General features: G+C 40.8%; 2 protein-coding genes across 6 annotated transcripts in view; one reads left to right on the forward strand and one right to left on the reverse strand.

Annotated features, from left to right (window-relative positions):
* The window catches only part of AIMP1 (aminoacyl tRNA synthetase complex interacting multifunctional protein 1), a 35076-nt gene extending 33557 nt beyond the window's left edge, over positions 1-1519 (reverse strand). For 2 of the 4 annotated variants that reach the window (XM_070757930.1, XM_070757931.1), the window contains exon 1: positions 1369-1454. The gene's annotated coding sequence lies outside the window, so the exon portion shown is untranslated. Of the gene's footprint in view, positions 1-1368 lie in introns of all 4 variants that reach the window. The other 2 variants (XM_070757929.1, XM_070757928.1) reach the window with 2 other exon arrangements.
* Position 1520: 1 nt separating this feature from the next.
* Positions 1521-23099, forward strand: part of TBCK (TBC1 domain containing kinase) — an 86002-nt gene continuing 64423 nt past the window's right edge. Inside the window, exons 1-3 of one of the 2 annotated variants that reach the window (XM_070757926.1) lie at positions 1521-1602; positions 4456-4674; positions 10718-10790. In XM_070757926.1, coding sequence (XP_070614027.1) covers positions 4482-4674; positions 10718-10790 — 266 coding nt within the window. In that variant the 5' untranslated portion in view covers positions 1521-1602; positions 4456-4481. Of the gene's footprint in view, positions 1603-1870; positions 1891-4455; positions 4675-10717; positions 10791-23099 lie in introns of those variants that run through there. The other variant, XM_070757927.1, reaches the window with a different exon arrangement.

Here is a 23099-nt window from a genome sequence, read left to right on the forward strand (position 1 = left end):
TCTACAGGTCCACCACATGTGGAAGTATGCTTTCTTAAGAGGCAAACTGGACTTTCTGAGTTTTCATCCAAGAAGCTTCGCCAAGTTTCACTTCCAAGCTTCATGGGTGCAAACCGAACTTACCTTAAAAGAAAAACAGAAAGTCCAAGCAAGCTTTCCTTTCATCCCTTCTCCTTATCTGTATATCTTATCTGTGTGGGTTGGATTGACCAGATTGGGAGGAGATAACACTCGCAACAAGAGAAGGAAGCAATAAGTTCAGAAATATACCACTGCTCATAAACTGCTCCCTCCCTATTTAATACACGGCTCAAAAAAATAAAGGGAACACTTAAGCAACACAATATAACTCCAAGTAAATCAAACTTCTGGGAAATCAAACTGTCCCCTTAGGAAGCAACACTGGCTGGCATTGAATTTCACATGCTGTTGTGCACATTCAACTTTGTACAGAACAAAGTATTCAATGAGAATATTTCATTCATTCAGATCTAGGATGTGTTATTTGAGTGTTCCCTTTATTTTTTTTGAGCAGTATATTTATTCTTCTCTCAAGGGATTTTTTGACAGCCTCTGACGTCTTCCATTCTTCTCCCCCTCCTCCTCTTCCCCTCTTCTTACTGCACATATTTTTTGTACATTCCCTGAATACTTTTCTATGCCCAGTTACACAGATGCCAAAAAATAGCAACACCATTTTAAAAAGAAGCAAGAGCTCGAATGACTGCATATAGATATTTCTGTCAACCACCCACCCTACTCACCCCTAGTATGATCTCTTCCCACCTATCGAACTCGTTTCTTCCAGCTACTAGCAATAGCATTTATTTTAATTCAGGGGTAGGCAAAGTTGGCTCTTCTATGGCTTGTGGACTTCAACTCCCAGAATTCCTGAGCCAATCCTGCTAACTCAGGAATTCTGGGAGTTGAAGTCCACATGTCACAGAAGAGCCAACTTTGCCCACCCCTGCTTTAATTTAATTTAAGTGACTTCTATGCCGCCCCAATCCCAGTGGGACTCAGGGCGGCTTACAACGACAAATAGTACATATTTAGACTTACATAGTGCTTTTACAGCCCTCTCTAAGCGGTTTACACAACCAGCATATGACTCCCAACAATCCGGGTCCTATTCTCAAGAGAAAATATCCCCCCCTCCCCGACTTTCCAAAGCCTGACTTTGCAACCAAAAGCAGTGGACGGGCCCACAAAGCAATACCCTTCGGGGGGGGGGGGACAGAAATCCAATAAACGTCACCCACGGCCTCCTTAACGGCCACACGGCCACCGAGTTCCTTCTAATCTAAACACCACCACCCCCCTCCCGCCCCAAGCAACCAACCAACACACCGCATCTCACTTACTTACCCCGCTTACCGTACTTTATGGAGCAGGAGGCTCGGGTAAAAAAAGACGGCTACGCGCACGCGCCGACCGCGGGTGGGGGAGTGGGGGGTGGGAGGCCGAGGAAATGCCCCGCGTGGCGCATGCGCGCGAGGCTTCATTCCTGGCTTCGGCCAGTCAGGTGGGACCGACGAGCCTTTTTCTGATGGGGGCGGAGCGTCGGAAGAGGAAGGATCAGGCTGGAGGCAAAAAGGCTCGGTAGGCTGGACGGGAGGGTTGGTTTGGGGACCTCGCTCTGGGTGCATTTTTTAAAAGAAATTCATTTTATGGGAGCGTGAGCTGGGGAGGGTTCACGCGTCTTTACGTGCATTTCCTTGCACGGTGGGAAGGACGGGACCCTATGGCTTTGTTCACACAGTTTCTTGAGGCACAAGACACGTCTGGATGCAAGCATTGGGGTGTTTGTGTGAACCCAAGTCCGTACATCGAGCGGCTTCGTGGGTCAGAATTGCCGGGGAGTTCAGAAAAACTGTGGTTAACTTAATCGTGGGTAAACATGCAAGATCAGGCCGTCTGGTTTTTGTTTTTTTAAAAACTATGATTCACGTGTAAACTCTTCCATTCGAAAAGGGAAACGAAACCACTGCATTTGCGGGTTTCAGTTATTCCGTAAAAGCAGAATTTGGGGACTTAGTCCTTTTTTTAATGCAGAAATATAAATGGTCCTTGTTGACAGATAATGATAGAAGTTGGTTGTTATGACCTTCCTACTGTCTGACATCCTTGATGATTCTCCCATCAGTGTTTGCTAAGTTAGATTATTATTATTATTATTATTATTATTATTATTATTATTATTATTATTTATTAGATTTGTATGCCGCCCCTCTCCGAAGACTCGTAGATTACACTTTTCCATCTTTACATGGTATGTTGATGGAAGTGATGGATAACTGCAGACCAACGTAAAGCAAAGCAGTGGATAGGGAAATAATAATAATAATAATAATAATAATAATAATAATAATAATACTGCAGGTTTCAGTTATTCCGTAAAAGCAGAATTTGGGGACCGAGTCTTTTTTTTAATGCAGAAATATAAATGGTCCTTGTTGACAGATAATGATAGAAGTTGGTTGTTATGACCTACCTACTGTTTGACATCCTTGATGTTTCTCCCATCAGTGTTTGCTAAGTTAAATTACACTCTTCCATCTTTACATGGTTTATTTATTTATTTTGTCCAATACACAATGAGGGTTTTAGTGGGTATATATCTATATACACATAGTAAAATACATGATGAAGGTTATAGATGAGATACTCATAGTAAAATATATCTCAGAAATAATAGAAAAGAAGATATAGTAATAGAACATATCAATGAAAGAATAGAAGAAGAGATATAGGAATAGAAGAAAGGAATAGGAGATATAGGAGAGCAATAGGACGGGGGACAGAAGGCACTCTAGTGCACATGTACTCGCCCCTTACTGACCTCTTAGGAATCTGGATAGGTCAACCGTTGATAATCTAAGGGTAAAGTGTTGGGGGTCTGGGGATGACACTATGGAGTATTGATGGAATGTGATGGATAACTGCAGACCAACATAAAGCAAAGCAGTGGATAGGGAATTAATAATATTAATAATATTAATTTTATTAATATTGTTTCCTGATTGCTTATTTGACCCCTATGACAATCATTAAGTGTTGTACCTCATGATTCTTGACAAATGTATATTTTCTTTTATATACACTGAGAGTATATGCCTCAAAGACAAATTCCTTGTATGTCAAATCACACTTGGCCAATAAAGAATTTTCTATTCTACTCTAACACTGAATTGTCTTCATCTAGAGCAGCTGTTCTCAACCTTGCTAATGCCGTGACCCCTTTATACAGTTCCTCATGTTGTGGTGACCCCCAACCATAAGTCTAGCGCCAATTCTCCCAACAGAGCTTTAAGCTGATTGGCAGGAAGATCAGAGGGACAGTCCCACTGTCAACACATGATTGGTCCAATTGTAAAAATACGTTCCGAGGCACCAGAACAGAAGTTTTCATTCGTAACACCCTGGGAAATTTGTCTTTTCTAAAGGACTTAGGCGACCCCTGTGAAATGGTTGTTTGACTCCCAAAGGGGTCCCAACTTCCAGGTTGAGAACCACTGACCTAGAGCTTGATTATACAGTGGTACCTCGTGATACGAACTCTCCCGTGATACGAACATTTCGAGATACGAACCGGGGGTTCGAAAAATTTTTGCCTCTTCATACGAACGTTTTTCGACTTATGAACCCGAAACCTTTATAAAGTTTTTTCGACTTATGAACCCGACCCCTTTATACAGTTCCTCATGTTGTGGTGACCCCCAACCATAAGTCTAGCGCCAATTCTCCCAACAGAGCTTTAAGCTGATTGGCAGGAAGATCAGAGGGACCGCCCTACTGTAAACACATGATTGGTCCAATTGTCTTCGTGACGTCAAAGCTCCGCCAATGAAATTCCCAATTGGGATTCCCCACCTCCGTTTCAGCCTCCAGATCGGCCGAAAACGCCGCTACTGATCGCAAAAATGGCGCTCCGCCGGGTGGCACTGCCCTGCTGTAACCTTCTGAAACAGCCGGGCGCTTCTCGGCGGCCTCCCGAACCCAAACTTTTGCCAAACTTCCAGGTTTGGCGTTCAGGAGAACGCCGAGAAGCCCCCCGGCTGTTTCAGAAGGTGACAGCCGGGCGACAGCGCTTCTCACCGGCCTCCCAAACCCGAAAAGTTCAGGTTCGGGTTCGGGAGAACGCCGAGAAGCCCCCCGGCTGTTTTAAAAGGTGACAGCCGGGCGGCGGCGCCCAGCGGAGCGCCATTTTGCAATTCCCCCCCCCCCGCACGCATTAATCGCTTTTACATTGTTTCCTACGGGAAACATTGTTTCGTGTTACGAACTTTTCGCCTTACGAACCTCCTTCCGGAACCCATTAGGTTCGTAAGAGGAGGTATTACTGTATCTGTAACATGACAGTAGACAATAGTACAGTCATAGATTAGGATTTGCAGGGTGGAATATTTCGGTCTAATTGGCAGCATATCTTTGGGTATTCCCTTTCTCTTTCAGGAACACACATGTTCTAGACTTCTGACATGTTCCCCTTAAAGGATTCAGAATTAGGAGCTTTCACCTTCTTTGCTTCGGCTCTTCCGAATGATGTTTGTGGGAGCAACGGTCTACCTTTGACTCCAAATTCCATAAAGATCCTGGGCCGTTTTCAGATCCTAAAAACACTTACACATCCCCGCCTTTGCCAATACGTGGATATTTCTCGCGGAAAACATGGTAAGTGTATTGTTCAACCCCATAACTTTTGGATTTGTTTTGATTTGATTTGTATGCCGCCCCTCTCCGGAGACTCGGGGCGGCTAACAACAATAATAGAACAGTATACACAATAATCCAATAGTAAAAACAATTAAAAACCCATTAAAGTAAAAACCAAACACACATTCAGACATACCATGCATAAAATTGTAAAGGCCTAGGGGGAAAGAGTATCTCAGTTCCCCCATGCCTGACGGCAGAGGTGGGTTTTGAGTAGCTTACGAAAGGTAAGGAGGGTGGGGGCAATTCTAATCTCCGGGGGGAGTTGGTTCCAGAGGGCCGGGGCCGCCACAGAGAAGGCTCTTCCCCTGGGTCCCGCCAAGCGGCATTGTTTAGTTGACGGGACGGACCCGTAGAAGACCCACTTTATTGGGACCTAACTGGTCGCTGGGATTCGTGCAGCAGAATTTTTGGGTGTGATTGAAAGAACGTTACAGTTATTTTATACATGTCCTTCAGAGCTTTAGAGATTTCAAAGGCTTCTACATTTATTTTACACAAAGGCAGTTGTTTGCTTTCCTCCAGATTGACTTTTCTTGCGGTATATTTCAGTCTTGTCGCTATTGTTAACATAACATACACAGATGTATTTAGCTGCTGTTTCCTTAGGCGCTTTGTTGTTCTGTAGTTCAGATTACACTGATAATTTGAGCTATTTTCTTTTATTTTTCACACTCTGTCTATATATTTTTCTCTTCTATCCCCTTTCAAGCTTCTCCTTTTTTTCTTCTTGGGCTCTGGTTTTAAATGTATGAACTTCACTCACTGCAAGTTTATTTCCTAGGTCCTGTAGTTCATCAGTGGGTTTTGCTTTCGCTTTAATTCCTTAAATCTCTCTTTTGATGTTGAAAGTTGAAAAGCAATGTGCTTGACAGAAGGCGCCCTCAACAATTCTCCCCCACTTCCTACTCCTCCAATTTTTAAATTTTAGAATTTATTGCTGGCACTTATAACAGTAAGATTGATGGACCAGCTGTTATTCACATCTCCTGATACGATCCTTATAGACTTCGGAATATTGCAAATCATTGAACGATGCAGTTTAAATGGCATTTTTTCACATCATGTGAAAATGAAGGGAATCATATTAATTTCGTGGTTTTTAATAAGTAGGGGCAAATTGCATTAGGCGATTGATGTATTTCTAGCTGGTTTCATAATGTCATTGCACAATAGCACCATTTTCATGATGATGTCATAACAATGTCGTCTGGCGGGACCCAGGGGAAGAGCCTTCTCTGTGGCGGCCCCGACCCTTTGGAACCAACTCCCCCCAGATATCAGAGTTGCCCCCATCATCCTTGCCTTTCGTAAGCTCCTTAAAACCCATCTCTGTCGTCAGGCATGGGGGAATTGAGACTTTCCCTTCCCCCTAGGCTTATAAAATTTATGCATGGCATGTCTGTATGTATGATTGGTTTCTTAAATTGGGTTTTTTTAATTAACTTAAATATTAGATTTGTTTACATTGTATTATTATTGTTGTTAGCCGCCCCGAGTCTACGGAGAGGGGCGGCATACAAATCTGATAAATAAATAAACAAATAAACATGACGTGGTTGCTGCTGTCCCTCCACAACTTGACTATAATTGATATTAATCTCATGTAGTCTGAGATTAGAATGGCCCCCACCCTCCTTGTCTTTCGCAAATTACTTAAGACCCACCTTTGTCGCCAGGCATGGGGGAGTTAAGTTATCCTTTTCCCCTAGGCTATTACAAGTTATGCATGGTATGTTTGTGTGTATGTTTGGTTTTTTATAATACAGTGGTACCTCGAGATACGAGTTTAATTCGTTCCGGACCTGGGCTCTTAAGTCGAGCAGCTCTTATCTCGAATGACTTTTCCCCATAGGAATTAATGTAAATAATTTTAATTGGTTCCAGCCCTCAAAAAACTCACAAAGTTAGTCTAAATTATGCAGAAAGACATGTTTTTAATGAAGAAATGTACATGTACATATAAATGAATAATGAAGTTTCTTTCACTTAACTTGTAAACTTTCTTAAACTTTTAAATTTACATATGTTCAACTTCTCTGCCACCCAATCCTGTAGGACAGAGGTCCCCAACCCTTTTTGCACCAGGGACCGGCTTTAAGCGATCAAGAGAGGAATGGGTGAATGAATGGACGGAGGGTGGGAAGGAAGGAAGGAAAGAGGGAAGGGACAGGAACAGAGGAAGGAAGCAAGGAAACTTATGAAAGGGGAGAGTAAGAGAGGAATGAGTGAAAGGAGGGAGGGAGGGAAGAAGGTGGGAAGGAGAAAGAAAAGAAGAAATAGAGGAAGGGAAGGTAAAAGAGAGAAAGAAAAAGAGCAAGAAAGAAAGCTGCAAGCACCCCCCCGAGCCCCCCAGGCCGGCTGCAACCTTTTAAAACACGCGCGCCGCTTCGCAGCTGTCTCCTGAAGCCGAACGCGGAAGTTAGCGTTTGGCTTCAGGAGACAGCTCCTTGGCGCTTGTATCTCGAATTTGGGCTTGTAAGTAGAACAAAAATATCTCTCCCCTCCCAGCTCTTATCTCGAGTTGCTCTTAAGTAGAGCAGCTCTTATGTCGGGGTTCCACTGTAAGGGTTTTTTAGTTGTTTTTATTAATTGGATTGTTCATGTTGTTTTACCACTGTTGTTAGCCGCCCCGAGTCTGCGGAGAGGGGCGGCATGCAAACCCAATAAATAATAATAATAAATAATATTGATACCTGTCATTCAGCATATCTGGAAAACACCAGGTCAAGGAATGTTGGTGTAAGATAATAATCCATATGCTTCGTCTTTTGACTGTAGAGAAGGTCGTGATATACACGTTAGACAGGCTGAGTTTTTACTTTGTACTAGCCTTGGTTTAGTTTAATGCCTGTGTATACAGCAAATTGTTTAGTGCCTGTGTATATAGCAAATTGGCTGCTATTTTCATGGGAAGCTCTAGATGGATGCACAAATCACACTATGCCATAAATCATGGTTTACAACCATAGTCGTTGAGCGTACGTGACATGAAACAAACCACATTATAGCTTAACATGGTTTTAATGAAAATTAGGGCCATTTTGTGGTAGACCAGAAGCAATAGCCTGCATTCTGAAGTATTTATTGTATTTAAATGCATGGAGTTAAATTAGTTATTAACTTCCTGTCCCTTTTTTCTGGTATGATTTAGGCATATGAAATGAGACCAAGCAAGCAGCATTAATTATTTTTTAATTTTAATAAGATTTTTTTTATTTTTCTCCGCCATGAAATAAAACAATATTTAGTTATAAACACAATAACAATGCTTAAAATCAATCCTGTACAAACTTTTCTTTTCTCATTGCTCACTCAATGGAGGATCTTATCTCTCCCCGTGTAAAATTTTCTGTTAATTTTATACATTATTAGCAATTCTTAAAATTCTAAATTAAAATTTTTCCCTCACCGCCTTACTACAAAAGGTTATAACAATGTAAAAAATAATAAAATCTCTTTTATCTAAATTTAATCTTATATCATATAGCTCATTAAAAATTCTCTCTCTATATATCTTTAGTAAAAGAAACTATTCATAATATATCACCTACGTCGTAAAATAAAGTTCTGTATGTTTAAGTCTAAACAATAAGTAGGTTTGAGAGGGGTGGCATACAAATCTAATAAATAATAATAATAATTATTATTATTATTATTATTATTATTATTATTATTATTATTATTATTATTATTATTATTATTATTATTATATCATTATATAGTGCTACCACCATTTCTTATCTTTGCCATCTGGCTTGCAAAGCTTAAATCAAATTCTCTGGTTTCAATTTTTCCAAAATTAACCAATTACAGTGATCCCCCGTTTATTGCGTCCCCAACCATTGCGAACAGGGTACTTCGCTATTTTTCAACCCGGAAGTCAAAATACCATCTACGCATGCGTGCCCGTTTTTTCTATGGGCACGCATGCGTAGATGGCAACCGGGAGATCAGCTGCTGGGCGGCTTCCCTGAGTCTTCCCCCTCTTGCTGGCGTCAGCGAGGAGTTTCCCCACCGCCCACGCAAACTCCTCGCTGCCGCCCGCCCTTCGCCCGCCCACGCCGTTCATTCTCGCCGCTTTCGAGCTGAGTCCGGGAGCGAATTCGCTCCCGGACTCAGCTCGAAAGCGGCGAGAATGAACGGCGTGGACAAGCCGTTCCTTGCCGCTTGCTATCGGCGCTTTTGAGCTGAGTCCGGGAGCGAATTCGCTCCCGGACTCAGCTCGAAAGCGCCGAGAGCCAGCGCCCCCCGGACCCCCAACCCGGGTTTGGGGGGCTGCTAGGAAGCCCTCCATGCCGGCGGCAAACAGCCGCGCCGCCCCCAATCTTCGGCTCCTCGCTAGCGCTGTGGGAGTAAAAACACCATCTGCACATGCGCAGATGGTATTTTTACTTCCGCAGCGCTACTTCGCGAAAACCCGCTCGTTGCGGGGGGTCCTGGAACGGAACCCTCGCAACGAGCGGGGGATCACTGTACTAATACATACATAATGCATCTCTTAATTTTCTATCCAATCATAAAACTTCCCCCAAATTTTATAATAAAAGCAGCAATAATTATTGATTAATGTTATGTATGACATTGATGCTATTAATATTTACCGTGTGTAAAAATTGTACTTGGTATTGACACCTGGAATAGTATGGTTTTAATCCTTTGCCATTGGCTGAAATTCCATCTGGGAATCTTGCTTATTATTCACGTAAAGAGAAGATTTTCTTTCCATTTTGTTAGCAAATCCACAAGTCTTAAAATTGTCAAGGTTTGAGACCCCTGTTATAGGTGGTGTTTTAGAAGCCGAAAAGATCCTATTGATACAGCAGGTAGAGTGCTGTACTGCAGGCCACTGAAACTGACTTTACATCTCCGGGTCCCGTCGACTAAACAATGTCGTCTGGTGGGACCCAGGGGAAGAGCCTTCTCTGTGGCGGCCCTGACCCCCTGGAACCAACTCTCCCCAGAGATTAGGATTGCCCCTACCCTCCTTGCCTTTCGTAAACTCCTCAAAACCCACCTCTGCCGTCAGGCCTATATAGTTTATGCATGGTATGTTTGTGTGTATGTCTTGCTTTTTAAATAAGGGTTTTTTAGATATTTTAAATATTAGATTTGTTATACATTGTTTTTATTATTGCTGTAAGCCGCCCCGAGTCTACAGAGAGGGGCGGCATACAAATCTAATAAATAAATAAATAAATCTGTAGGTCAGCGGTTCAAGTCTCATTACCGGCTCAAGGTTGACTCGTCCTTCCATCCTTCCGAGGTGGGTAAAATGAGGACCCGGATTGTGGGGGCAATAGTCTGGCTGTGTTAAGAAGTGCTATTGCTAACATGTTGTAAGCCGCCCTGAATCTAAGGAGAAGGGTGGCATAAAAATTGAATGAATGAATGAATGAATGAATGAATGAATGAAAGAAAGAAAGAAAGAAAGAAAGAAAGAAAGAAAGAAAGAATGCGAAAGATTTATACGATCTGAAGAGAAACCAGAGCTCAGCCAAAAGTCATGAATTGTGTAAGTCATTTGTCTCCAAATGTCCAAGAACCTCAACACCTAGCATGTCTTTGTTGACCTGGGTGACGACCAACTTTGGATGGTCAACAAACTGTTGTAAGTCAAGGACTACATTTATCACCCAAGAATCTTCTACTAGGATCAAAGAGATACTAAAATGTCTAGATTCTAAGAATCTGAAACGGTTCTTGGATGTTCTGTTTTTCTGGTTTTTTCTTGTTTTTTTAAATTATTATTATTATATTGATGGTCTTTGACTGTAATAAAGGTCTATTATTAAATAAATAAATAAATAACCCAAGAACTATGGATTCTTCATCCTGTATATCTGAAGTAGTCAACTTCTTTGTATTATATGATGCAGTGTGTCATAATATGGTTTTAATTTTGAGAAGATGCTAAAGTAAAAGTGTTTGGTGTCTATATGCATATTATTATTATTATTATACTAAAACTGTCTTTGTTCATGCCTATATTTTCTATCAGAGAGGCTGGTGGTTGTTGCTGAACATTGTAGAAACAGCCTGGAAGAATTGCTTCGAGACAGGAAACCAGTGAGGTATGATATCAAGAAAAAACATGGGCAAGGAAACATGCTAACTTAACGTTTATCTACTTTAAATGAAAAAGTCCAGATACACTTTTTCTTTTAAAACCTTAACTATCTTTACGGGTCTACATAGTTTCAGACCTGACATCTTCCAGCTTTGGTTTATCCTTCTGACAGCCAGATTAACACACGCTAAGAATAAAACAGATATTTACTTCTGCAGAAAAAGGAGAAAAGTTGTGAATGCAAATGATAAAACCTGCCAGACACGTCTCCCAGTATATTTTGTTTGTGTTAGGGCTTAAAATGTGTGCCTTTGAAAAATATAAACCTAACATCTGGAACTGCCTTCTACCGCACGAATCCCAGCGGCCGATAAGGTCCCACAGAGTTGGCCTTCTCCGGGTCCTATCGACTAAACAGTGTCGTTTGGCGGGGCCCAGGGGAAGAGCCTTCTCTGTGGTGGCCCCAGCCCTCTGGAATCAACTCCCCCCAGAGATTAGAACGGCCTCCACCCTCCTTGTCTTTCGCAAATTACTTAAGACCCACCTTTGTCGCCAGGCATGGGGGAGTTAAGTTATCCTTTCCCCCTAGGCTACTACAAGTTATGCATGGTATGTTTGTGTGTATGTTTGGGGTTTTTTTTTATAATAAGGGTTTTTTAGTTGTTTTTATTAATTGGATTGTTCATGTTGTTTTACCACTGTTGTTAGCCGCCCCTAGTCTGCGGAGAGGGGCGGCATACAAATCCAATTAATAATAATAATAATAATAATAATAATAATAATAATAATAATAATAATAATAATAATTTTTAAAAAAACCATTTTCTTGGAAGTTATAGTAGAGTTGTGTGTGCGTTACAGTCTGGGTGTTGATTATAAAGAGTTTTAAGTATCTAAATTGCAAGTGGTGGTGAAAAAAGGGACAAAAAGTAAATTTTTCTTGACTTCTATTTATTTTGAATATTTCTGTGCTTTTAAGTTTATTGTGTTGGGTTTATTTATTGAAAAAATTCCTAAAGAGAGATGCAAGAGAATTATAGTCTTGCCTCTTTTGTCTTAACTATAGATGCAGCTTAAAATCCTTTAAAACAATATGAACCAAAAAGAATGTTCCAATTCTTTTAATACCGTGAACCACCACCACCCCAAGCCTGAATTGGGTCTTACATTTTTGGCATCAAAATATTACAGTATTTTATGTAAGTTGCACAGTTTCCAGTGTACCCTTGGTTTCAAAGTATTCTAGATTTGCAAATCTACACAAAGATTTGCTTGAAATTCTTGCTTATGCAGTATATACATATATACACATCACAGCATAATTTTTATTTTCAATATTTTATTTCTATTATTCCTCAAAAAGCTTAAACCCTAGAAACGTGTTTTGAAACTGTTTTTAAAAATCCCCACTAAAGATATTTATATGAAAACACTATTTCTGTTTATGTGTTTGTGCATGTATAAGCAACACCCCCACCCCACACACACAGATAATACCAGTAACTAAGATTCACATTAAGCAGAACATACATGTGGTTAGCTCTGGCCCAGCTCCTGCCCCAAGGAATGTGGAGGTGGATGTGGGGGAAACATCCACATGCCACAGGCCTGTTTTGATCCCGATAGAATCTGCCGATGAAGTCTCCTCTGACCAAGGAAGCGTGAGTGACAGGGGAGAGGGGAGTTTGACAGACAGCCCAGGAGGAGATCAATCATCCTTATCATCCCTGGATTTCTGAACAAGAACTTATGACGGACCCACGCATGCGTAGAGTGATGCATAGGAGAGAACAACTGAATGATTATTACAGGAGATAAGTGAGGCCATCTGTGGTTGGGTGGGGCTGCTGTAATTAGTGCTACAGATAAAAAGAGCACCGTGCTGGTTTAGCCTCTTGGAAGTTTATCTGATTCATAGTTTCGTAAAGATCGTGGTTTGCTGTTTCTCTGTTCAAGACTGTGTGTGGAATTTCTGGACTTTGGAATTGGACTCAATTTCCCAGTTACTGGGTGAGAAATTGGATTGCATTTAACCTGTGCCTTGTGTGTACCAGAAAATCCCTTTGACATTTAAAAAGGGAGTTGTTTCTGCTTTTATGTTGATAAAGACCTTTTGTTTTCTTTCTATCGTGTGGTGTGTGTCTGTTTGGGACTAATTACCCTGTAATTACGGGCAGTTGGGACACGCCGGCTGAACATACATATGAAATATATTTTCTGTACTACACTCAAACCAGTAATGAGTAACGGCTTCAGTATAACAAAAATGCTATTTTACCTCAAGGAGAATTCCAGTGTGCCCAGGAAAAATATAGATTGTATTTAATTAAAGTGAACATTGTTTTCTTTTGTAAGCTTTTTAATACAATAGCCCAAAATAAAGGGAAACGCTCTATTATCTTCCTTAATCCATTTTGGTGAATTAGTTTTGAAACAGTTTTTCCAATTCTTCATACATGTTTGGTTTGCATTGATTCAAACTAGAACAGCCAAAAGTTGATGTGAATGCTTTTGCAATTAATTTCTGAACCACTTATGGAATGAGAGAAGCTGTCCTTATGGTTTATAGATTAATTCATTACGCTTGTTGAAAAAATATCTTTGCACCTGTAACATAAGCTGATGTCAAGTCAGCAGGAAATTTGTTAGGCCATCAAATTTCAGCAGGAAATTTGTTAGGCTGTGTTAAAATTGAAGGTATACTATAGTGGACAGTCCATATTTCCTTGCAAAATGGAAAACAGCCGCTTTCCAGCTGTCTGATCCTTTTTTCTCAGCTAAACTTATGAAGTCAGTGATCAATGTATGCATGACATATGAGCTAGATATTTGTATGTTTCTCTATCTTTTGTCTTCTATTATCCGTTTGCAAGATTATTCTTTTTTTCTATTTTTTTTTTATTATTATTATTATTATTATTATTATTATTATTATTATTATTATTTAGATTTGTATGCCGCCCCTCTCCGCAGACTCGGGGCGGCTCACAGCAAAGTGAAAAACAATCTACAACAAATCTAAATTACTATTTAAAAAACATTTTAAAAACCCCATTTTCTAAACAAACATACATACAGACATACCATTCATAAATTGTAAATGCCCAGGGGAGATGTCTCAGTTCCCCCATGCCTGACGACTTTTATTTGTTTTCCCTATCTGTGTGTTTTAATTTTCAGTTTATTTCTTAAAGGATATCAAATAATGTATATCTAAAGTTTCACATTCGTATCATTACTGTGGCCTGAAAAAAAAAATATTGGTGCATTACTTTCTGGGTGACCATCAAGGTTTGCATGAACCACCGAAAGCAGGCTATACAGTATATTAAAAATGCACCCACTACTTAGAAACATAGAAACATAGAAGACTGACGACAGAAAAAGACCTCATGGTCCATCTAGTCTGCCATTATACTATTTCCTGTATTTTATCTTACAATGGATATATGTTTATCCCAGGCATGTTTAAATTCAGTTACTGTGGATTTATCAACCATGCCTTCCGTAAACTCCTTAAAACCCACCTTTGTCGTCAGGCATGGGGGAATTGAAACATCTCCCCCTGGGCATGTTTAATTTATATATGGTATGCGTGTGTGTATGTCTGTTAGTATATGGGGTCTTTTAAATCTTTAAACATTTTAAAAACTGTTGGATTATTTATGATTTGTTGTTACATGTTGTGAGCCGCCCCGAGTCTTCGGAGAGGGGCGGCATACAAATCGAATAAGTAATAATAATAATAATAATAATGTCTGATGGAAGTTTGTTCCAAGGATCTACTACTCTTTCAGTAAAATAATATTTTCTCACGTTGCTTTTGATCTTTCCCCCAACTAACTTCAGATTGTGTCCCCTTCTTCTTGTGTTCACTTTCCTATTAAAAACACTTCTCTCCTGGACCTTATTTAACCCTTTAACATATTTAAATGTTTCGATCATGTCCCCACTTTGTGATGTTTATGGGGCATTGTGTGGCTTTGATAGTTTATTGCAGTGCTTTTCAACCAGTGTGGCGAGACATGGTCAGATGCGGTGCCGCGAAGAAGGAAGCTCAGCTTCTGGTCTCTCAACTTTTTGCTGAGGGCGCGAAGTTGAGTTTCCTTCTTCGCTCCTTCCAAGGTTTTCCGGCAGCTGCAGCGCCCCGCCCAGCTGGAGTTTCCCTGGCGGTTGCGGCAGGAGAACTTTGGGCCCCGACGTGAGGGTGACAGCAGCGGGAGGGCGCCGGCAGCAGCGGCACCGGGCAGTAGCCGCGGGGCGGCGGCTGTGAGCGGGAGCTCCAGGGTGGAGGCACCGACGGCGGCTGGACGTGTTGCTGGACGCTGTACATGCTGGCGATGCGCTGGGCAAGGATGGACATGCATAAAGTTTATTGGATGGGATATGGAGGGAAAGTACCATCCACCACTTTCAATCAATAGTTTATTATTATTCTTCATCATTCATGTGGTACTTTGTATGATGTTTTAAAATCACCTTTCAAAACTTTGAAATTAAAATTTAAGAAAAGAGTATGCAGACTTTTGGCACCCGAATTACTCAGTGGACGGTTCTAAATTTGTGAGCTAAGTCAACATAATATGTCTTCAGCCAAACAAAGTTGTCATATGTTTCAGAGGTTATGGTTTTGAAAAATTATCAGTGAACCATCAGAGAAATACAGAGGTATAATGTGTTATACATAGAATCCATGATCAGAAGCAGACAATGTCTGCAGCTCTTTACTAGCTTGGTAAAAAAACATGATCTAATTCGGATGAGTAGATTTTATTTGCTTTTATTGAAGTACTGTCTACTTTCTGAATTAAGTATCTTTATTCTACTGATGTATCTCGAAAAATCAAATTAGAGATAGACTTTATATAAAGGAAGATTTGTTTCAATACTTTGTATATAAATATATACAGATAGTCAGTAATGGGCAGTCAAAATTTTTACTGCCACACTGTGGGTGTGGCTTATTTTGTGGGTGTGGCTTAATGGTCATGTCACTGGGTAGGAGTGGCTTGCCGGCCATGTGATCAAGTGGGAGTGGCTTGAGCAATCATCATTCAAGTGAACTGTTAAGTCCTCGATTTACAACCTCACCAGTGTCGCTTGCTGGGACGACAATTTGCTTAGCATTTCCTGCGCTCGCCTTCCTGGGTCGCCCCTGCCACCCGCCTCAGGCTTGGTAGTACGTGAATGGGTGTTGCCAGAAGCATAAATGCTGCCAGCGCCGCTTCCACCCATGCCTTCTGCTTGCACCTCAGGTGGGAGGTGGCTGTGTGAGGCTGGAGGGGAGCCAGGCAGGAGAGAGGGAAGCTCGTCCGAGGCCAGGAAGGAGGAAAGAGGGGAAAAGCAAGGAGCGCAGACACAGCAGCAAGGAAAAAAAGGAGAGCCCCGTCGAGACCAGTTATCCAGGAAGTGACAGCCGCCGATCATCTGGAGCTGCGCATGCATCTTCATTTCCGCTGGTGGAACTGCGTTCTACCCCATCCTGCCTACTGCCCACCCCTGCAGATAGTCCTCCATTTACAACCACAATTGAGCTCAAAATTTCTGTTGTTAAGTGAGAAAAAATTTAAGTGAATTTTGACCCATTTTACAACTTTTCTCTTTGGAGAGGGGCGGCATACTAATCTAATAAATTATTATTATTATTATTATTATTATTATTATTATTATTATGTCAATACAACACAGCAAACGAGATCACTATGCTGGATTTCGTATTTCATTACCAATTGGGCGCTTCCCAATCCCAGTAAAGCTGTCTTTTGCAATTGACAGATGGAGATTTTGTCAATTCCGATGGTTTTCAAATGTCCGCTGAGATCCTTTGGCACTGCGCCCAGCGTGCCAAGTACCACTGGGACCACTTTCACTGGCTTATGCCAGAGTCGTTGCAGCTCGATTTTTAGATCTTCGTATTTCACTAATATCTCTAGCTGCTTCTCCTCAATTCTGTCTCCTGGGATTGCGATGTCGATGATCCATACTTTCTTTTTCTCCACAATCAGGATGTCTGGTGTGTTATGCTTCAGAATTCGGTCAGTCGGAAGTCGGAAGTCCCACAGTAGTTTTGCTTGCTCATTATTATTATTATTATAGTTGTTGTTGTTGTTTTGTTGTTGTGGTTATTATTATTATTTTCTCACGACATTTGTTAAGTCAATCACTGCAGTTCTTAAATTAATAACATGATTGTTAAGTGAATCTGGTTTCCTCATTGCTTATCAGAGAGATGCGGAAGTAAATACACTATTTTTGGCTATGAACAGTATCACAAGCCTTCCCTTAACACTTTAAACCCCTAAATTGCAATTTCCCATTCCCTTAGCAACCATTTAGATTATTACTCACCATGTTTATTTATTAAAGTTTATTTTAAAAAATATTTATTAAAGGTAGATGAAAGTTTGGCGATGACATATGATGTCATCTGGCAGGAAAAATCGTGGTATAGAGGAAAAACCCACGAAGTATTTTTTTAATTAATATTTTTGAAAAACCGTGATATAGACTTTTCGCAAAGTTCGAACCCGCGAAAATCGAGGGAACACTGTATAGTATTTTTAAGCGATTGAATACTCATGATAGAGCAGTAATTAATATGGATTCAAGGGTAGTCTGTCCTCCATCTGTATAATCTGGAGGACAGAAGGAAAAGGGGGGACATGATCGAAACATTTAAATATATTAAAGGGTTAAATAAGGTCCAGGAGGGAAGTGTTTTTAATAGGAAAGTGAACACAAGAACAAGGGGTCACAATCTGAAGTTAGTTGGGGGAAAGATCAAAAGCAACATGAGAAAATATTATTTCACTGAAAGAGTAGTAGATCCTTGGAACAAACTTCCAGCAGACGTGGTAGATAAATCCACAGTAACTGAATTTAAACATGCCTGGGATAAACATATACCCATCCTAAGATAAAATACAGAAAATAGTATAAGGGCAGACTAGATGGACCATGAGGTCTTTTTCTGCTGTCAGACTTCTATGTTTCTATGTTTCTATGGTAGACTTTATAACGACTTCATTTAGACCAGGGGTAGGCAAAGTTGGCTCTTCTATGACATGTGGACTTCAACACCCAGAATTCCTGAGCTAGCATGATTGGCTCAGGAATTCTGGGAGTTGAAGTCCACATGTCATAGAAGAGCCAACTTTGCCTACCCCTGATTTAGAGCATTGAACCCATAAGTAATGCTCACCCTTGGTACCCTAAGTTGTGTGTACTGAAAATGAGCCAGCACTAGAGGGGAACAGTCAGAAAAAATGATCATTTTTATTTCTTAAAAAGTCTGCTTATGCTCTTCATTGAAAGAGGAAGAAAGATTTTGTTGTTTTTAATAATTGAAGGAGAGAAATTAATCTTTTCAGAGAGAAGTTGGTTGGTCAACATGCAGATCAAAAAAATGCCTATTCTCTCTTTATGAAACTAATGTGTTGTTTTTGTTTTCGTTCTGAGTCATGGACCCATGTTATTTGTCTTAATAAAATCTGAAGTTAAATGTTGAATACATGGAGAAATATGATCAAAGCCTGAGAAAATAAGAGTTCAAGACAACATGATTTAATGAAAAAGAATAATAAGTTACCTGCCTACATGCAGGAAGAAAATAAACCATTTAAATCTCACCCAGTATGACAAATCACATTTTGGGGTGTGTAATCTTTTTAGAATTTATTTCTTTTTATTCCTTTTCCAGAAATTCATTTCCAAAACAGTATTTGTTGTAGTGAGGTCATAATATAGGAAAGGAAGGGGGGGGGGGACCCAACCCATTAGTCATGATTTGTTTATGTAGAATCCAACACTCCTTTTCTTAATTATTCTTTTTTTTTTAAATAAATACAAATTTTGAACTGAAATAGAGTTACCAAAAAAAATCAAAACTAAAGCAGAAGGGGATAGTGTTATAAGATGGTTTGAAGTGATGTATGATCTTAAATATCTGGAGTGAGGGAGATGATAGTTAACCCTGATTTAGTGTCGGAAGCTACAATTTCTTTAAGAAAAATCTGAATTCACTCTTCGATGCTGGTTTAATGTTAAGTTTTAACTGTGGCTTTACTTATTACAATTTTTTAAGCATTGCACTGCCTTGTAATAAAATGTTGGGGTGTAAAATGTACATTTAAATATGTTAAAGGGTTAAATAAGGTCCAGGAGGGAAGTGTTTTTAATAGGAAAGTGAACACAAGAACAAGGGGACACAATCTGAAGTTAGTTGGGGGAAAGATCAAAAGCAACATGAGAAAATATTATTTTACTGAAAGAGTAGTAGATCCTTGGAACAAACTTCCAGTGGACGTGGTTGGTAAATCCACAGTAACTGAATTTAAACATGCCTGGGATAAACATATATCCATTGTAAGATAAAATACAGGAAATAGTATAAGGGCAGACTAGATGGACCATGAGGTCTTTTTCTGCCGTCAGTCTTCTATGTTTCTATGTTTCTATGGTGTTAGGAACCAAAGCTTCTATTCTGGCGCCTTGGAACATATTTCTACAATCCGACCAATCAGGCGTTTACAGAGGGGTGTCCCTTTGACTTTCCTGCCAATGATCTTAAAGCTCTGTTGGGAGAACTGGCGCTAGACTTATGGTTGGGGGTCACCACAACATGAGAAACTGTATTAAGGGGTCGCGGCATTGGAAAGGTTGAGAACCACTGCCTTAGATCTTCCTACTCAACAACTATTTTTTCTTCACCATATCATATTGTGTTTGTTCCAAAAGGTTAGGCAGATTTTATACTCACATTTTTTTCCCCTTCTGTTATAATAGTGTTGTGTTATAACCCTATCAGACTGCTGGATCAGCACTTTTTCATTAATCCATGGCTTTAAATGTTATTAAATTGATGTAATACACTTGGCCTCTCTTTAAAGGATGGAGTGCGAGAAGCAAGCCAGGACACCCTCAGAGAAATTTGGTGTTTTGTGCAATTTTAAGTCAGAGCATAGTACACAGGGTCATTTTATGCAACATTAAATATAGTTCTAAGGAAAGAAAAAAAACACGACGATGAATTAGAAATTTCCTGCTAAGAATTCTTTAGGGGGAAAATACATTGAAACAAAGTTGATAGTATGAATGGATTGCTATTTTAAAAATAACTGCAGCTGAGAAAGCACAAAGAAACTCAATTCCAAACTCAAAATGATTCAATTCCAAGTATTTTAAGTACCGGTAACTTTCTAGAGAGTGATTTTTATTGTCAAGCAGGTCTTCATTTGTGCTTGGAAAAAGTTTTTAAAGGATTCTTGGAATTCAAAGGGTTGTAATCAGAAAGAAAAACAAATGAACAAAAGTTTTCCTGAAATAAAATGTCACTACTTCAACGATCCCTTTCTTCGAGAAGTACTAGAGAAATATCTTTTTAAAATCCAGGCAAACAAAAATGAGATGGGCAAGTTATTATTGATTAATATAATTGCTTGTTTACTTCAAGTAATTGCTAGTAGAGGAGCACATAATTACACTACCTTGCAATGCACAAAGAGAAAAGAGGACAATATAAATTAAAAAAATATGAATATAGAAAAGCCTCTTTGTATTCTGAACTAACAGACAGATCCAAATCTAGATTCCAAGACAAAATATCTGTTCTTTGGTATTTTTGCATATTCTAGATTCCTTATCAATTTTGGATTATAGGAATTAAATACATCTACAACGAAAGTTTAAAGTTAGTAAGAATTAGGTATGAATAATTTCAGCATGTTCTCACCATCACAATTTTGTATTAATAATACAATAAATATGGGCTCACTGAATTAAATTAAATTCAATAGAATTCTTTATTGGCCAAGTGTGATTGGACACACAAGGAATTGGTCTTTGGTGCACAGTGAACCCTCGAGTTTCGCATCCTCAAGTATCGCGAAAGGGCTATTTCGCGAGTTTTCAACCCGGAAGTAAACTCCACCATCTGCGCATGCGTGCCCTTCCACGCATGCATAGATGGTGGAGTTTCCCCGCCGGGCAGAGGCTTCCCTGGGTCTTCCCCCTTCCCCCAGAGGCTTCCCTGGGACACCCCAGCTCCGCTCCCCAGCTGGGAAGCGGCCCCAGCAACAGCGTGGGCGGGCGGGCGGTGCCCGCGCGCTTGGGGACATCCCAGCTCCGCTCCCCAGCTGGGAAGCGGATCTAGGGAGTCCCCACCGCGCGCGCATTGCTGGGGAAAGCGCGCGCGCTTGGGGACATCCCAGCTTCGCTCCCCAGCTGGGAAGCGGATCTAGGGAGTCCCCACCGCGCGCGCGTTGCTGGGGAAAGCGCGCGCGCTTGGGGACATCCCAGCTTCGCTCCCCAGCTGGGAAGCGGATCTAGGGAGTCCCCACCGCGCGCGCGTTGCTGGGGAAAGCGCGCGCGCTTGGGGACATCCCAGCTTCGCTCCCCAGCTGGGAAGCGGATCTAGGGAGTCCCCACCGCGCGCGCGTTGCTGGGGAAAGCGCGCGCGCTTGGGGACATCCCAGCTCCGCTCCCCAGCTGGGAAGCGGAGCTAGGGAGTCCCCAAGCGCGCGCGCACACCAGGCGCGAGTAACGGGGTGGGCGGGCGAAGGGCGGGCGGCAGTGGAAGCAAAAACACCATCTGCGCACGCACAGATGGTGTTTTTACTTCCGCACCGCTACTTCGCTAAAAATCGATCATCGCGTGGGGTCCTGGAACGGAACCCTCGCGATGATCGAGGGTTCACTGTATACTGTATACTCTCAGTGTACATAAGGAGAATAAATTACATTCACAAGAATAAAAAGATACAACACAGTGATAATTAGCGTTAATATTAAGCTATTAAATCATACTAGCAAACAAATAAAAACAATATAAATTGAAAGATACAAGCAACATGGTTAAAGACATAAGTGGGGGAGATAGGTAATAATAATAATTAATAATAATAATAATTTATTAGATTTGTATGCCGCTCCTCTCCGAGGACTCGAAGCAGCTCACAACAAACAATACAATATACAAATCCAATATTAAAAACAATATTTAAAACCCTTATTAAGAACAATCATGCAATCCAAACAAATCATACATAAAGCGGAATAGCCGAGAGGTATATAAATTTCCCCATGCCTGGTGACATAAGTGGGTTTTCAGGAGTTTACAAAAGGCAATGAGTCCTGATCTCCGGGGGGGGTTGATTCCAGAGGATCGGGGCCTCCGCAAAGAAGGCTCTTCCCCTGGGTCCCGCCAGACGACATTGTTTTGTCGACGGAACCCGGAGAAGGCCAACTCTGTGGGACCTAATCGGTCGCTGGGATTCGTGCGGCAGAAGGTACTAGGAAGGATGAGTAGAATAATAGTAATATAGTCTTAGTAAATTATTTGATAATGGTGTGGAAATTTGTTGTTAAGCAGAGTGATGGCATTCAGAATGAAAAACTGTCCTTGTGTCTAGTTCTAATGTTCAGTGCCCTATAGCATGGTTTTGAGGATAAAAGTTGAAACAATTTATGTCCAGGATGTGAGGGGTCTGTAGATATTTTAACAGCCCTCTTTTAGATTCGTGCAGTACACAGATCCTCAATGGAAGGCAGGTTGATAGCAATTGTTTTTGATGTTGTAGGATATAGTGCGGAGTCATATTTACACCATCATTTTTTATTTACCATATTTATTTATTATTAATTTTTATTAATCACCATAAGGATTCAAGAGGTCAACACCTATTGCACACAACATTGTACATAACCACTGAATTTTTAACATTATAACTTTTTGCATAGAAACATAGAAGACTGATGGCAGAAAAGACCTCATGGTCCATCTAGTCTGCCCTTATACTATTTCCTGTACAGTGGAACCCCGACATAAGAGCTGCTCTACTTAAGAGCAACTCGAGATAAGAGCTGGGAGGGGAGAGATATTTTTGTTCTACTTACAAGCCCAAATTCGAGATACAAGCGCCAAGGAGCTGTCTCCTGAAGCCAAACGCTAACTTCCGCGTTCGGCTTCAGGAGACAGCTGCGAAGCGGCGCGCGTGTTTTAAAAGGTTGCAGCCGGCCTGGGGGGCTCGGGGGGGTGCTTGCAGCTTTCTTTCTTGCTCTTTTTCTTTCTCTCTTTTACCTTCCCTTCCTCTATTTCTTCTTTTCTTTCTCCTTCCCACCTTCTTCCCTCCCTCCCTCCCTCCCTTCACTCATTCCTCTCTTACTCTCCCCTTTCATAAGTTTCCTTGCTTCCTTCCTCTGTTCCTGTCCCTTCCCCCTTTCTTTCTTTCTTTCTTTCTTTCTTGCTTTCTTGCTTTCTTGCTTTCTTGCTTTCTTGCTCTTTTTCTTTCTCTCTTTTACCTTCCCTTCCTCTATT

Source organism: Erythrolamprus reginae, chromosome 7, assembly GCF_031021105.1.
Source record: "Erythrolamprus reginae isolate rEryReg1 chromosome 7, rEryReg1.hap1, whole genome shotgun sequence".
In the NCBI taxonomy this organism is placed as follows: domain Eukaryota; kingdom Metazoa; phylum Chordata; class Lepidosauria; order Squamata; family Dipsadidae; genus Erythrolamprus; species Erythrolamprus reginae.